Below are 17,602 nucleotides of genomic sequence, written 5' to 3' on the forward strand. Positions count from 1 at the left end.
CCATATCCCCTCCCTCTTGAGCCTCCCTCCCATCCTTCCTATCCCACCCTTCTATGTCATCCCAAAGCACCGAGCCGATCTCCCTGTGCTTGCTATGCTGCATAAAGCAACATGTTCCTTCAGTGAATAAAATTTTTTAGATTTTGGACATTCTGGGAGAATGTAAATTGGAATTAACCCTCTCTTTACCTTGTAGGAACAGGGACCTCGGTCAGCCCTGAGAGAAGAACTGCAGGAGCCAGTCTCACAAACGCAATTATAGGTCTTTCCAAAAAATCCACCTCTCCCACCAGAACATTGGATGCCTCAGCTCCTGAAGGAATTTTTCTCATGAAATTCATATCAACCTAGTGACAAATAGGTAATAATTAAAAATAAAGTGTGCATGGTATTAATAAGACCAGAGGGAAATAGGAAAGAAAAGATGCTTTTAAGACTACTATTTGCTAATCAAAACTGGTGATCTAAAGGATGTAAAAATGCCAAAATTCTCACAAATACAAAAGACAAATACAAAAAAGCAAGCAAAACACATCTACCAAACAATACTCCCAACTGTTTTACTGTCATAGTCTTTACTACTTCAGAGATCTAAATTACCAAACATACAAACTAGAGAAAATTTTCAATGAATATAGCAGTATTCATTAAAAACTATTAAAGACAAAAATATAGTTCACAAGCTAACAGTGGTCCATGAAATTATACACAGTGCTAAAAATATTCATTTAATTATTATCTATTGTTTAATCTTAGAAATCAATTAGTTCCTTTATATTTTATATATTTTTATAAGTCCTTTTTATTTTAAAGAACTCTGGGCATCCCCCAGTATTCTCATTAAGCGGGAAAAGTTATGTTTATTTAAAACTAAAATAGCCATAATTGGTATACATATATGGTAGTGCTATATAATCAAATTCAGTTGTCTGTGTATAATTACAAAGAAAAGGTTACGAGCATAATATCAAAGTATGGCAACTTCTTCGTTTATACGCAGTTTCACACAAGGCACTAAACAACCACTTACAGGGCTATCTATTAAAATAAAACCAGCACTTACAGCGGGCCTCTTGAGTCCCACACCCAGTGTGCCACAACTACAGTGCCAGGAGGCAGACTCCTGCCCAACAGGAGATAAGGAGGTGTACACAAGGACAGACCAAGTAAAAAAAGGAAAACTGTGACAGAGGAACAAAAGTAAATGGCATCTGCCATGTCTAGAGGAGATCTGTAACTTAAACTATAGTAATTTATTCGTTGCAATTTAGTTACTGAACACTTTACACTCATCTGAAATAATTGGTGCACCAGTAAAAATATGATCGACTTAGAACAGTACAATGTCCCATAAGCAAGGCTTTTTTTTGGCAAAGCTTTTTATAATTTTAGAGCATAAAGCTCAGCAAAGCTATACCGCAAATCATCATTTAAATGCCTTTTCTGCAAAATGTGATTTATAGAATTTGCATCATAAGATAAAGGCTTAAAAAATGAATCTTAAAAGTCTGACATCGTATCCTATAGTAAATACCAATAAAAAAATTTACAATGGCCACAGGGGATCAATTATTCAGGGGCAGTACTCACAAAGTATGCTTTAAATTCAATTGTAATTTGAACTTGTAGTTTTTTGTCCTGTTCTTTTGAAATAAGTTCTTTTTATATTTCATTTAAATACTCGTCTACCACAATTCAAAATCATAGTTGAGATAGGTGAATTGTTTTTAAATCCATGCCTTTACCTTTACCTACCCATGGGGAAGCACCAATGTTTCCCAGTGACATTCCAGAAAGTACTGACACCATAAGACAATAATTCTGGGATCACATTACAGCCGAGAAAAAGCTGAATCATTACTGCTATAACATCATTACCAGAATTAATCTTTCTAGTAGCTCCAGAACAAACGACTGTAATTCAAAAGGTACTGAAGTTTCATGATATCTATGGGTAGGTATAGATGAAAATACCATATTATTCATATATTCTTTTTTCAGAATTTCTAACACTAGTAAGATATAATGTTATTCAAGTGCTATGAGACTGTTACCTTTCTCACAATTTCTGATCATAAATTAACATATCATAAGCATCACATGCAGGTTTATAGGCACCAGTTATTAAAAAATTATTATAATCAATGTTAAGAAAGCCACATTGCTACAATTTTCTCAGTAAAAATGACTATGAAAATGTATAGTTAGTAACAGAATTACCTTGCTGAAGTCAACAGTACTATTTTCTCTGCTTCCTCCACTTCCATTACCTTTAATTTCTCCACTTTTACTATTGTCCAAGTTTCCAGGTGCAGACTGTGGAGAGGCCAAAATACCTGTATTTAAGAACAAACAAATTCCAAACTAGTAAGGAGAAAATTCACTTTGTAACCTGAATCTGCTCATATCCTGAAAGTGATGGTTTATTAAAAGCAAATGTGCTAGGTTAAAAAAAAAAAAAAGGTGCCAAGTGTTAGTACCATACCAGCAAGAGTAGATTAACATTTTAAGCAATAATGAAGCTATATATTTTAACATTTTAAATAATATAATTGGCATTTACAAAAATGGTGGCCTTTTGAAAAAAGAGAAAAAGTGAGTAGAAGGTAGAAGACCTGGGTCTGATCACCACTAGAAATACTTAGGGCATCCATTTTCAAGGTATCCAATAGACACACAGGAGAAGATGCACTAGACAATTACAACAGTCTTTACTTTTAGTTTTAACTCTGCCACTCAAGACAATCTAGTGACCCACAGAAGTTCAATTAAATTGTTTGTAGTTAGATCCTATAAACTTTAAAGTTAATATTCGTAATTGAGTTCCAAAATTTTAAGCATATCAGATATATTCAATGCCTCTAAGGGAGTTTTCATTTTTACAGAATACAACATACACTAGTAACTTTAAGTCATTTGAGTTTACTGCTTAAACTTAGTGAAAGAAGACCTTTGTGATACCCACTTCTATGTTAAATATCTACGCTAGGATGTCACTCTGACCCAAAAATCTCAGTGTAAAAAGTATGCGCAATCCCCTTAGCCATGTGCTCATTCCCTAGAAGTATTAAACAATTCTGAAATAAAAACTATTTCCTAAAACTTAACTAATTTATCACCATTTTAGCCTCTTCTTTGAACTTTGTCCCTACACTTCCATTATAGAGTCCATTCCTTTATTAAAATACATGCCCAAGTGGAAAAAAAAAGTGAACCAGTATTTTTCAGTGGTTTCCACCAACTCCCACACAAGAAAATGAAGAGTATCATTAAGGCCCTGGCAGCAACTGCAATGACCATCAACACACACACACTGCTAACTACTAAATGCATCCAACCTGCAAACGTGTAACCAAAAAAAAACATAGGCACAGCTTCCCAGAACAGTCCCAGGCACCAGATTTTGGGGAGAAGAGTGGAATGGGGAGAAGGCTCTGGGGGAAAACAAGGATACAGTAGAATGGGAAGAAGAAATAATATACAACTCAATACTGACAAAGCCAGAAGAGATGACGTGAAGTCATGGGCTCACCTGGTCATCTTGAACCTGTTAAAGTCAGCATGCCAGGCACACCTTAGAGATCCCACCATTGCCTTCTCCATGCAATCCTTCCTACTCTCAGCTAAGTTAAAGCTATTTCCTCAAAAGGTTAAGGAAGTATCCCTGCTCCTACAGTAAATTCCTACAGCTCAGAATTAAATGAGTAAATTCCCCAAAATTAAAACTATCATTAGCACAAATAACTCAGAAGGACTTTACTTGCTTTGAGCAAAAGAAAAAACAAATATGAGTATGTATACAATCAGTACTGGGATTTAAAAATCATACCCTGGTAAATCTATTATTGTGCCTTACATTCTTTTTCTTAAAATAGCAAAGCTACCTAGAGAAACAGAAATCAAAGATATCAGTTTTCTGTCATTAAAAGTTTGAAAGTAGAAGTATTTGGAGCAGTGGTTCTCATCTGGGGAAGATTCTGCCCCCCAGAGACATCTGGCAACGTCTAGAGACATCTTTGGTTGTCACCACTAGGGAGTGTACTGGCGGCTAGTGAGTGGAGGCCAAGGGTGCTGCTCAACATCCGACAACGCACAAGACATCCCCCACCACAAAGAAGTGTCCACCCCAAAAGGTCAATAGTGCCGAAGGTGAGAAACACTGAGTCAGAAGACAGTTACAAACACTAAAAGTGAGTTACGTCTTTTACATAATTATTCTCCAAAAAATAACTACTGGGAAACACCACTTTCTTTTTTTCTTTTTACTACAGATATTCACAAATCATGACCCCGTGCCACAAAAATCTATGACATTAGTCTCTCAAAAATGATGCCAAGGCCACCTTCTTCATCAGACTTCAGGAAAACTTATAGAGTTTCCAGCTGCTCTAAGCAGCAAAGGTAACTAAGGCAAGGAATAATATAGAGTTGCCCCTATTATTGTAATTACATTCCTCCTATAAATGTCTTCTTAAACAGTAATTATGAGCTCTCCCTTTTCCTTAGAAATTCCCTCTTCCCTACGTTCTAATTTCTTTTCTTCAGAAAGGCTAATAAATCTCATGGCATACTTAATGGCAGAGGGGGAAATAATTTAATCATGTCCCTCAATTTTCAGTTAATTGCTCTTTTTATCCTCTTAACAACATGACCTAATAAGCCATTGTGAACCTGTACATCCCTTCCTTCCCATATTAAATTTATAGTCCCTTATCACTGATAACATTGAAACTGGTAAAACAAGAACTGTCCAGTATTACTGACAGATATAGGTAAAAACAAATGCAAGGGGAAGTAACTTTGACGTCATTTTTGTTCAAGAAAAGTAGTAAACCTTGCTAGTCGTTTTTAATTAAAATAAGAATGTTTGTTATTTCTGAGTAATTATTTCTAGATTTTTTTCTTTTGTTTAGTTACCTCATTATATAATACTCTATCTTTTCCACAGAGTATTAAAATTTACAATTAAATTCTATACTATAGATTTTGTTGTATGTGGATCTGGGTTCAAGTCCTTGCTCTGGTCATTTACGGTATAACCTTAACATCTCTAAGTCTTAATTTTCTTCATTTTACAAACAGCGATAACATGAACTCATCAAATTGTTAGACAAATTAGAAATATGATATTTGAAAAGTACACATCACTGTGTGTGACAACCTATGAAACAATGGTTACTATAAGTACTATCATAATTAATGTTACAATGATTTAACCATAAAACTTCTATTTTTTAACTTCTAAAAGTATCATCTTTTTTTGGCAACTACAATGAGCTTTGATTAAATGTATTTAGTATGTCTGGATACAGCCAATAAAGAGAAGGAGAGGCTGGTTGGTCATATACTGGTAGGAACACAGGATGTTTAGTCAGAGGACATGGGCTGTCACTTACTAGATATATGATCCAGGGGAATTTATTTAACTTAGCTGAGCTGAGCCTGAGTTTCTGAAAATAGGTATATCCACCCAACTTACACAAAATTTTATACACATCAAACAGGCTACTAACTATAAGCTACTATTGAAGCGTTACATATTATTCAGTGTTATGCAGAAATGTGATAATAATTATGTGATTAAAACCACTATAGTTAGTGTTCATATGTCACGTTGATGCTTAGCTGTCAGTAAAACATAGTCACTAAAGAATACTTTTTTAGGGCTTCCCTGGTGGCGCAGTGGTTGAGAGTCCGCCTGCAGATGCAGGGGACATGGGTTCGTGCCCCGGTCTGGGAAGATCCCACATGCCGCGGAGCGGCTGGGCCTGTGAGCCATGGCCGCTGAGCCTGCATGTCCCGAGCCTGTGCAGCGGGAGAGGCCACAACAGTGAGAGGCCCGCGTACCGCAAAATAAAAAAAAAAAAGAATACTTCTTTATATGAATTGGGTAGAAAGATAAATATGTATAAATATACATATAATTAATATATAAGAGGAAAAGCCAAAATTATAATAATATATAATAACCCTTAAGTCAGTTACAAACCTTTTATGCACTAAGAAATAATTTTTCTAATTCACATAGAAATATATCCTAGCCACAACTATTGGAACTCTAGTCCTGAAAATTTCAAGGTGAATTAGGATTAAAAATAGATATGGCATTAAATAAAGGACAAGTAAAGTCTATGCCAAATTATAAAACTAGTCTTGAAATAATGATGATCCCAGGAGACAAAATGAGAAAAAGAACATTCAATTCTATTTTTTGTTAGGAAGGTTAAAACATACTGCATTCCTTGAACAAAAGCACCAAATAGTAGATAAAAGGCATATCACCTCATTTTACTTTATGTAAACCATGTGTTCATTCACCTTATGGAATGAAATGCACAAGAAGAGCCACCATTTTTTTAATCACGGCAAATTAAAAGATTACTTGTAAAAATGTCTACATTTTTTGAACCATTCAAATGCACTGACCTGTAAAATCTCAGTGAAATTTTTTGAAAAAAAAATTAAATTATGTGTAGTCTTATTTGGAGTCTTTTTAAAATTTTAAATAATTCTATCCTTCTCTGTAATACACTATAAAGAAAAAAACATGCAGAAGTCAAAATAAATTATAAGCATTATCTATGTATGCTGCTAAAGCTATGTGCTTGAAAGGCATTCCAAGTGCAAGTGATCTAGAGGCAGAAAGCACCACACATGGAGGACTTTGAATAGTTGCCTGAAGTTATGTCAACATTTTCCTCATTCTTCTGCTCCTGGCCTCGCAGTGCTTCTAAGTCTTCCTCAGGCGGATGAATTACTACTGTGGGAATATCGTCACTGGCAGGTGAAACCAGTAGCTCTGGGGCCTGAAGCTGCCTCTGCTGGGAACTTCTGGAGTTCAGGCGACTGAGCCTAGGGCTGGAAGGAGGACTGTTCTGAGGGGTAGGTACTGGGGTTGTACACTTCGAGCCTGCAGGGGTTCCAGCTCTTGAAGAAGGAAGAAGATGACTGAGAAGAAGAGATAAAGGTGATTCTCCTCTCAATGAAAGGTTTGAGGCAGACAGACCTGTTCGCAAAGAGTGGCGGGAGGCTGAAAGGCCTTCCCCTGAGATAAAACAAATAAATGAAAAGTGATGAAGTTCACTGCAGAAGACAAATGAGACACAAAATATCAATTTACACCATAAACTGCAAGGTTTAAAAAAGATCCAAAATTTCAAATTCATGCTATCAGGGTTAGTATAACAATCAGATTTTTAAATATTAGAAAATCACTGAAAAATGCCTTAAACTGTAATTAGTTCTCTGAAGGTGTATCCAAAAATCAAAACAAAAAATAAAAAACAATGCTAATGATAGATGGTCGGGGACGATATTCTGTTAGTAATGAGAATGTCCAATAGTGTGGCTTTAAAATTAAAGAATAATATCAATGGAAAGCTGCTGCTTAAAAAAATGATAAATAGCAAATCAGAATATAACACAAAAATAATCTAAGAAATAAAACCCAAAACAAAACTTAACAGCACTGATATTTAGTGCATTTTATCTACATTGCACCGAACCACTACATATTCTCTCATAAGAAAAGTCCACATTAATGGTATCTAATAATTCTTAACTTAAAGGTGATATCAATAACATTAAGCCAATAGGGCATCACCTACTGATAGCACTCTCAAGTAAAATTTAAAAACATAAGACATGTTATAGGAATTTTTTTTTTCAAAAGAGAAACGTCAATTTTAAAAGATACATATTCTTGAGCTCATTATCTGGTATTAATAAATGCCCTAAAATATGCTTACATTTCTAAGGCAGCAGATAAATTAAAACAAATACATACAATCTCTAACTTAACTAGCTAAGAATAAAGTATTTCTTACCAACAAGAGTGATGAGGAAGTTAAGTCTACAGTATTTCAAAACGTCAGGTATAGTTATACTTCAAAAACTTGTTTATTCTAATTAAGTGTGGCTTAATGGAATAACATTGTTTTTTCAGGAAAAGCATGAGAAATATAACAACCCCACATGATCTAAGTAATCAAAGCTACATGCTCAAGAGATCCCAGAAATATTAAAAATATGAACTTTTAATCCATAAACCACCACTATTTAGTTAAAAAATAAGCTACATGCAGAAAAAATTGTTAAATTACAACTATAACAAAATAATGAAATGCCCATGCTAAAATGGCATCTAAAAGAAAACAGGCGTTGTCTTATGATTAAAAGGAATCAACTGACAATTGGAGAATAATCAGGAACCACTGCATATGGGGAAGAAAGATTTAATATGGTCTCTTTAGGCAAACAAATTCACTTCACTGAAGTAGAGCATATGCAATACATGGAAAGGTGAAAAAAAGACATGACATAGATGGCTTGCTTTCAGATTGAACTTAGGTCCATAAGAGATTTCTTTCATTCTTAAGGTTCCTTGAATATAGAAAGGCACAATTTTAAATAGATTAAAGAGTTTTATTGGTCAAATGCTCAGAAGAAAATGGACTTAATTATCTTACACTGAGCTGCAAACGATGACTAAGTACTGTCAACTTTAAACATGTTATATCCTACCACCTGTGACTGTGTGCTTGTAGAACAGTTAAAAGCCATACTCTTTTCAGAGACAGAAAAGATGAGCAGAAGGATTTGTGGCCCATCCTCCACTCCTCTTCACTGTAATTCTCACAAGCCTTGGGTAATGGTAGCAACTAGAGGCAGCAGTGACCCTCAAAACCAGCTCCAATTCTTTGCAACTGGATTTTTCCAGTCACTGTCATCAGAGCATCTTTGAGACCCAAAATAGAACCCCAGTGATAGCATGCCAGCCTTAAGACAGTGACAGAGGTAAATGGCTACAAAAACACATTCTCCCCATGTCCCACATAACCCATGCTAGACCGTGAATGAGAGGGGAGAGCAGCAGTGTGTGGGTCTGTGCCATTCTCAATGGCTTGAAAAAATCAACTGCATCATCCCTAGCATAAGACAGGAACAAGCACAAAAACCTTTCACCAATTATGTAAATAAAAAGCAGTGAAATCAGCAGACCAACCCCAAAATACTTGCTTATGCCTAGCAAGTAAAGTATACTCAGGAGAAAAAAAAAAAATCTCCAGGAAAAATCTAATATTAAAGGCCCAAACACAAGACTTAAAATTTTCAAAAGATTAAATTTATAGATAATAATTTATGGCTCTTTTATCAAATATACAAGAATTCTTCAGCAGAAACAAAAAAGCAAGAAGGAGAGTAATTCAGGGTTACGTATAGTGTAGTGTTTAAATATTACCAATACTTATCCCATTTTAACAGATGAAAAAATTAAGCATTTACTCTAAGTAATTTCTACAGATAATTCTGTCACGCTGTAAAGACATTTTAGAAATGAAATCTTTAAATGCACAAATTATTATTTTAAAGAGAATTAAAAAGATAAAGGCCTATGTAATTATCTAGAAAAAATATGTTTCTTTTCCTGAATGCTAATTGTAACACACTGGAATGCCATTAGTGTAGACGTGTTAGCAAAAAAGGAATGCCACAACTTATCTCACCATTCCTTTCAAGCAAGTGAGGGTCAGAATGTTTCTTGCCTATATCTGCAAAAGATCGAACAAGGGGAATCCGGCTGGTGAACCTTTTCTCATTCTGATGATGGTGCCTCTTCAGAAGGGCTTCTCTGACATTCTCTCTTATGGACTCGTCCAACTGGCCAGAGGCGATCATGTTGTCCAATACCATATCTAGGCAAAGAAAAAATACATAGATAACAATCATTTTTATTAAATAAACTAATACTTGGATGACTATAACACAGAATAAATCTTAAGTGAAATCTTACCAGAAAAATAAGATTCTTAAATAGCTCTAGAAAGTATCATTCTCTTCTAATATTGAATAATGGATGCATAAAGATAAATATGAACATTATCCAACAAAAATGAACATATTAATAGAGACCCTTATTTTAATAAATACTAGTATTTATTGAAAAGCTACTGTTATTCACCAATAACCTTCCTATATAGTTGAAGGTGCTTTACTGATGATACAATAAATTCTATTAAAATGGATATTCAAATATTGGCTTCCTAAGAAGTAAAGGTATTTTCTTGCTTCACCTCATACTTTTCCCCAAAACTGTAGATGAGTATCTGTACTCATTCATTCAATCATTAACTATTTACTGAGTACCTATTACGTGTTGGGAATATAGCAATTAACTAAGCAGATCAAGTTTCTGCTCTCACTCATCCACAGGTAGAAAAACCAGTGAGTAACTGAATAGATAAAATATGAAGTAATAAGTTTTAGAAAGATGACTATATCAGGCTGTGAGGGAGGTGTGGGAAATGGGGAGATTGATGGCAATGACATTTTATACATTACTGCGGTGCCTGGACTATTTTTTTTTTTTTTTTTTTTTTTTGAGGTACGTGGGCCTCTCACTGCCGTGGCCTCCCCCGTTGCGGAGCACAGGCTCCGGACGCACAGGCTCAGCAGCCATGGCTCACGGGCCCAGCTGCTCCGCGGCATGAGGGATCCTCCTGGACCGGGGCACGAACCCGTGTCCCCTGCATCGGCAGGCGGACTCCCAACCACTGCGCCACCAGGGAAGTCCTGGACTATTTTTAATTTATAAAGGACATATAAATATTTTTTAAAAGTGGCAGTAACTTGATATAAAACAGTCAGGCTTTCAAATCTATGATAAGGTTCCTCTGAGAGAAAATTAGATCAACCTAGCAGGTAAACTCTTAACAGCAACACCATGACTACAGGCTACCATACAAATGAACACTGGATTATACATTTACTAAAATATTATATTGTATTACGTGATCATTAAAAGCCAAAGTAAGACATATTGAATATGTCTGAATTCAATATTCCTAATCCTACTCAGTTTTTCAGTCATTTATATAGAACAAGAAAGGACTTCCATAACTTAAAGATTTGCAGCACAAGGTCAAATCTATCAATCTGGTAATATCAACATACTGGTATTTCTAGCCTGAGAAATTCTAATAAATTTACGGTCCTCTTGAAGATCAAATACAATAGTTTTTTGTTTTTATATTGGACAATCTATAATGGTAGTCACACTATCAAATTTATTACTATTGAACTTGATATTGGTTTTGAGCAACTTCAGTTAATGACCAAATAGCTTTATCACAGCTATCTTTTCCTTCTTTCTACCTCCACAGTATCCTTCAATTTTCTCTCCTTTGTTTCCATTGCTACTACCTACCAGACATAGATCGTCATCTTCTTGCTTAGACATTCCAAGAGAATAAATGACCTCCTTGCTTCTAATCTCCTTATCCAAAGCCACCCTACCTCTTCTTGCCAGAATGATATCCCTGACACACATCGAGATCATACTATTCTCCAACTTAAAAATCACTGAGAGCCAAAATGCCTACCAAATAAAATCCAATTTCTTAACCCAGTAATTCAAGGCTAGTCACAATCCACCTCTAATTTATTTTTCTAACATATCTCAAGAAATCTGTATACTCACAGATAATTGACTTTTCTGAGATTCATAGCTGTCTATACTTTCTAGACTTTTCTTCCTTCTCTTCCTCCTCCTTAGAATACTTTCTTTTCTCTTGCACCACCCTGCTCCCTATCGCCATGTGTTCAAATTCTATGGATAAGTTGAATAGTTAATGTACTCTCTGTATCTTCCCCAGATACCTTGGTCCAAAAAACAAAGAAACAAAAAGCTCCTTCCTCTGCATTTCCAGAGAACAGACTCCATATCTTGCTTATGGCACTAGTCACTTTCTTCTTGATAACTGTAGTTACATCTCTCTAATTTAATCTTTTAGACTCCAAACTTATCAAAGACAAAAAGGGTTATTTATATGTCTACTCCTCATACTGCCCTGCACAGAATGGAAGCTCAACATGTAACTGTCAAATCAATGGTCTAAAATTCCACTTTATTTTCCTTATTTAAGTATCTCTAACTTCAATACAATTTAACTATAAAGAAGTCACTTTGCTATCACCTGCTATTTCATCAAGAGTGCCTGCTCTCATATCCAGCATGACTGTTCCATTTAGGATGCAACTTCTCAGTTCAAAAAGACTGTGCAAAGAGAGGGTCGCCACGTAAGGCTTACTCCACCGGTCACCACCGTCTTCAACATCCTCTTCAAATTTCAGCCATCTGAAATGTATAATGTATAACAATATTTTACAAATAATGATTCCATTTGTTTATTTTAATATGATAAACATAAGCTTTTTCTTTTAAACAGAAACAAAGATCACCACCACCAAAACAAAATTTCGCTACAAACACATTTTTGCAAATTAGGCTAATGGTCTATAATGTCGATAGGCACAAGTTACCTTTGTAGTTCCTCTTTCTATTCTAGCTATCACTGTAGTAAGTTTACAGAAACAAACTCTGGAATTTCAGTTTCAGCTTCCAATCTTATTTTAAACTTTAAATATGCAAGACATTGATTTTTCAAACTTGTTTCCTCTAATTAAAGACATTAAAATCTACAGTAACATATTTCCTTTTCTTATATTATAGTATTAAAAATTATTTAAGGAAACAAATTTTGAGAATAAAGATAAAATTTCCAAACAGAAGGAAATTCTCTACTCATTGTTTTAAAGTACTGGATGTCTCAATTTCAATCTTATATTCTCATTACAAAAAGAAACCAAGTAAAGGCAGTTAAAAACTGAGAGCGTATCATCACCTGGCAGTTTCTTTCCATTCATACTCTTCTCCATCTCTGTAGCACAGCTCATCCATTTCCGTGAAGAGATCATGGGGAATGTGTTCTTCATCATCATCTTCGGTACCCAGAATGAACTGGACTCTCTGGGATGGTGTGTCTTGACAAAATCAGAATTTAAAAATATACACTCAAAATTTTCCTCAATTAATACAAAGGTAAATTCAAAATTCTGAAAATGAAATGCTTTTCTTATAAATATATTCCATCAGAACAAATTTCTTTTCATTATTATTAAAATACTATAATTCTGGAAGGAAACAAGGACCAACAATCTAGAACAAAAGAATTTCACAGAAAGATCACCTCCACAGATTAAAAAGAAAAATTATATGTTAAAGTCACATTAATCTTTAACAAACCAATGTAAATCAAACAAATAACAGTAAGCAACATCCAAAACCAAGAAAACACTATGCATGAGACAGGACCTTTTCCTCACCAAAAATAGATGGAAATGTTAGATAATATAGAACATTTCAAATATTTAATTAATATGTAGTTAAGTTCAAGAGTAAAAAAAGAAATCCCCAAGTTCAAAAAACAGGATGAGAAAACTCAAAACTAACTTTTCCTACTATCATGGAGAAGCAAAAGTCTGTCAGCTGAGGTTAGGGAGGTAGACAGGTCACTGCTGCTCATGACATCTGAGTTTTAAACTACTTGTGTGGTACAGGATCCCCAAACAGAGAAATTAGCGTACATTCTAGTCCAGGACAGTTGAAAGCCCCAGGGGTCCCAGAATAAACACTGAAGCATACAACAAGCATCAATTAAAAACAAAATCAAATTCTTCCAAATATAATAGAGGACGTCAAACACAAAATTTACATCTAGGTAAACAAACCTCCAGGAACTTATAGCTGCAAGAGGGATATTAAAACAGGTTAAAAAGTAAATTAGAAGGACTTCCTTGGTGGCACAGTGGTTAAGAATCCACCTGCCAACGCAAGGGACACAGGTTCAAGCCCTGGTCCTGGAAGATCCCACATGCCACGGAGCAACTGTGCCCGTGCGCCACAACTACTGAGCCTGTGCTCTAGAGCCCGCGTGCCACAACTATTGAAGCCCACGCACCTAGAGCCTGTGCTCCACAATAAGAGAAGCCACCGCAATGAGAAGCCTGTGCACCGCAACAGAGTAGCCTCCGCTCGCCGCAATTAGAGAAAGCCCGCGTGCAGCAACGAAGACCCAACACAGCCAAAAATAAATAAATAAATTTATTGGAAAAAAAAGATTAGAAATAAAATTGTTAAAGGAAAAGACAGAAATAAGGAGGAGGTTACACAGAATGCATCAATGACAAATAAGACAAAACACGCAAGGTTAAGAGATATAGAAAACAGAATAAAAACGTCGCACAAGAAAAACTCCAGAAAGAGGAAAAACGGGAAGAGGCAGTATGAAAAACATATCTGAAACTTGTCCAGTATGTACACGACATGGGTCTTCATAATGAAGGAATACTCTAAGACCAATGCAGGACAAACAAAAACACAATGTAACTGAACTTCCTAATATTTGAACCTTTCAACAATTAGGTCTTGCACATCTTTTGTGAAATTCATCCCCAAGTAATACTTCTGGTGCTATTGTGGTGTTGTTTTTTTTTTTTTTTTTTGAGGTACACGGGCCTCTCACTGTTGTGGCCTCTCCCGCTGCGGAGCACAGGCTCCAGACGCGCAGGCTCAGCGGCCATGGCTCACGGGCCCAGCCGCTCTGCGGCATGTGGGATCCTCCCGGACCGGGGCACAAACCCGTGTCCCCTGCACCGGCAGGTGGACTCCCAACCACTGCGCCACCAGGGAAGCCCTATTGTGTTGTTTTTTATTTCAGTTTCTGATTGCTCATTGCTACTATATAGAAATACAGTTGATTTCTGTACACTGATTTTGTATCCTGTAACCTTGTTAAACTCACTCAGTTCTGTAGTTTTGTAGATTGCTTAGGATTTGCTACACATATGATTCTGTAACTGTGAATAAAAACAATTTTACTTCATTTACTTTCTGGATGCATTTCATTTCTTTCTTGCCTTATTACACTGGCTACGTGTGCCAGTACCATGTTGGGAGAAAACATTCAGTCTTTCACCAGCATTTCTAAATGCTCTATATCACACTGAAGAAGTTTTCTGATATTCCTAGTTTGCAAGGAGATAAAATTCTAGAATAGAATTTAGAAAATTTCTAAATAAATAGAATTTGTTAGATGTAGATAAATAGAATTTATCTAAAGACAGTTTTAACTCCTAGCAAACAAGGGGGGTGGAATTTTGTCAAAGGCTTTTTCTGTCTTATTGATATGATTATATGGGTTTTTCTCCTTTATACTATTAATATGTTTATTTACACTGATAGATGTTTAAATTTTAAACCAACCCTGCATTTCCACTTGTTTATCGTATTAATTTCCTATTGCTGCTATTACAAATTTCCACAAACGTGGTGGCTTAAATAACACAAATTTATTCTCTTACAGTTCTGGAGACCATAAGTCCAAAATGAATTTTACACAGGGCTAAAAAATCATGAGCTGGTTCTTTCTGGAGGCTCTAGGGGAAAATCCATTTCCTTACCTTTTCTAGCTTCTGGAGGCTGCCTACATTCCTTAGGTCTGGATGCCTCCTCATTCCATCACTGTAACTACTGTCTCCTCTCTGACCTTCTGACTCCTTGTGATGAATCTGGCCCATCTGCATTAATCCAGCATAATCCCCACTTCTCAAAATCCTTTAACTTAGTCACATCTAGAGATGCAGCACTTTTGCCAAATAAGGTTAACATTCACAGGTTCCAGACAGTAGGAATATGGACACTGTAGGGGCCACTATTCAGACTACCACCATCATGATGTATTATCCCTCTTAAGTATTGCTGGATTAGATATGCTTTTATTTTGTTAAGGATTTCTGAATCTATATTCATGAGAAATAATTAGTGTGTAGTTTTATTCTATTGTAACATCTTCATCAGGTTTTGGTATCAGGGAAATGCTAGATTCACAATATGAATGGGAAAGTGTTCCCTCATCTTCAATTTTCTAGCAGAGTCTGTGTTATTTCTTTCTTATATGTTTGATGCCATTTGGGAGTAAATTTCCATTGTGGGAATGCTTTAGACTACAAATTCAATTTCCTTTTATACATGTAGGATAATCCAAGTTATCCATTTCTGCTTAACAGCATGTATTCCTAAGAAACTTCCCCACTTAATCTGAAGTATCAATTTTGTTGGCATAAAATCATTCATAATATTCCCTCCTTATTCTTTAATATGTAGAATCTGTACTGAAAATTTCTGGTGCTGGTCATTTGTATCTTTTTTTCCCTCACATGATCAGTTTGGCTATTTAGATTTCTCAATTTTATTGATCTTTTCAAAGAACCAGATTGCAGTCTGACAGATTTTTGCTACTACTGGTCTGATTTTTATTTTATTCATTTCTGCTTTCATTTTTATTGTTTCCTTTCTTTTGTTTATTTAGGCTTAATTTGCTCTATTTTTTCCTTCAATTTCTTAAGTTACAAGCTTAAATCATTGATTAGGTCTTTCTTGTTCTGCGTTTTTTAAATTAACCTCTTTATTTAAATTTATTTGTTTGCACTGGGTCTTAGTTGCAACAGGTAGGCTCCTCAGTTGTGGCATGCGAACTCCCGAATTCCCACCTGCGGCATGCATGTGAAGTCCAGTTCCTGGACCAGGGATCGAACCTGGGCCCCCTTCACTGGGAGCACGGAGTATCTACCACTGTGCCACCAGGGAAGTCCCTTCTTTTCTAGTATAAAAACTAAATGCTATACGTTTTTCTCTAAGCACTGCTTTAGCAATATCTAACAAATTCTAATATGTAGGCAGTCCTCACTTTGCACATTACCATGCTAAATGAAACCTGTGCGTGTCAGAACTGTGTCCTCACTTTGCAAGATTTTCTCTCAATTTTCTGCCTGTACCGTGTTTTCGTTTTCTTGAGTTCAACATATTTTCTAATTTCTGATGTGACTGCATCTTTAACCCATGGGTTACTGAGAAACTTTGTGCTTAATTTCCAAATATCTGGGCATTTTTCATAATATCTTTTTAGTTTAATTCTATTTGTGGTCAGAGAATACACTTCCAGTCTTTTTAAATGTATTAAGACTTGCTTTATGGTCTAGAATATGATCTTGGTTAAATCTTCAATATGCAATTGTAAAGAATGTGTATTCTGCTGTGGTTGGGTGAAATGTTCTATGCATGTGACTATCAATCTGACTTACAGTGTGTTATTTAGGTCTTCTATATCCTTACTGATTTTTTGATAACTTGCTCTATCCATTACTGAGAAAGGAGAGTTGCAATCTCCAGCTATACTTGTGGATTTCTCTCTTCCTCTTTTCAATTTTTTCAGTTTTTGTTTCATGGATTTTGAAGCCGTTGTTATATACATCTAGGACTGTTATGTCTTGGTTTCAGCAGTTTAATTTTTATGTAACTTTGTGCAGTTTTTCTTCATGTTTCTTCTCCTTGCGTTTTGCTGAACTCCTTGGACCTGTGAGTTCAGACTTTTTATTAATTTTGGAAATTTTTCTGGCACTCCAATTATACATATGATAGACTACCTGATACTGTCCAACAAATTACTGATGCTGTTTATTGGTCTTCAGCCTTTTTTTGTTTCATTTTTATTAGTTTCTATCACAATATCTTCAAAAGTCACTTATCTTTTTTATTCTGTAATTTCAACTCATCTGTTAATCTTATCTAGCGTAATACTCATTTGAGATATTGCATTTTTCATCTGTATAAGTTCCATGTGGGACTTTCATATATTTTCAGCCTCTCTCTTCTTGAACATATGAAGCATATTTATTATATTGCTTTAACATGCTTGTTTTTGAA

The 17,602-nt window shown here is 35.4% G+C and overlaps 1 protein-coding gene across 1 annotated transcript in view; it reads right to left on the reverse strand.

The window, feature by feature from the left end:
* SLC4A7 (solute carrier family 4 member 7) overlaps nucleotides 1-17,602 on the reverse strand; it is a 123,438-nt gene that overhangs the window by 44,622 nt on the left and 61,214 nt on the right. Inside the window, exons 4-9 of the mRNA XM_060022070.1 lie at nucleotides 12,684-12,822; nucleotides 11,976-12,136; nucleotides 9,507-9,695; nucleotides 6,677-7,045; nucleotides 2,221-2,336; nucleotides 190-347 (exon numbers count right to left, since the gene is read on the reverse strand). Of these exons, the coding sequence (XP_059878053.1) occupies nucleotides 190-347; nucleotides 2,221-2,336; nucleotides 6,677-7,045; nucleotides 9,507-9,695; nucleotides 11,976-12,136; nucleotides 12,684-12,822 (1,132 nt within the window). The remainder of the gene's footprint in view (nucleotides 1-189; nucleotides 348-2,220; nucleotides 2,337-6,676; nucleotides 7,046-9,506; nucleotides 9,696-11,975; nucleotides 12,137-12,683; nucleotides 12,823-17,602) is intronic.

This window comes from Delphinus delphis, chromosome 10, assembly GCF_949987515.2.
Source record: "Delphinus delphis chromosome 10, mDelDel1.2, whole genome shotgun sequence".
NCBI classification, from domain to species: Eukaryota; Metazoa; Chordata; class Mammalia; order Artiodactyla; family Delphinidae; genus Delphinus; species Delphinus delphis.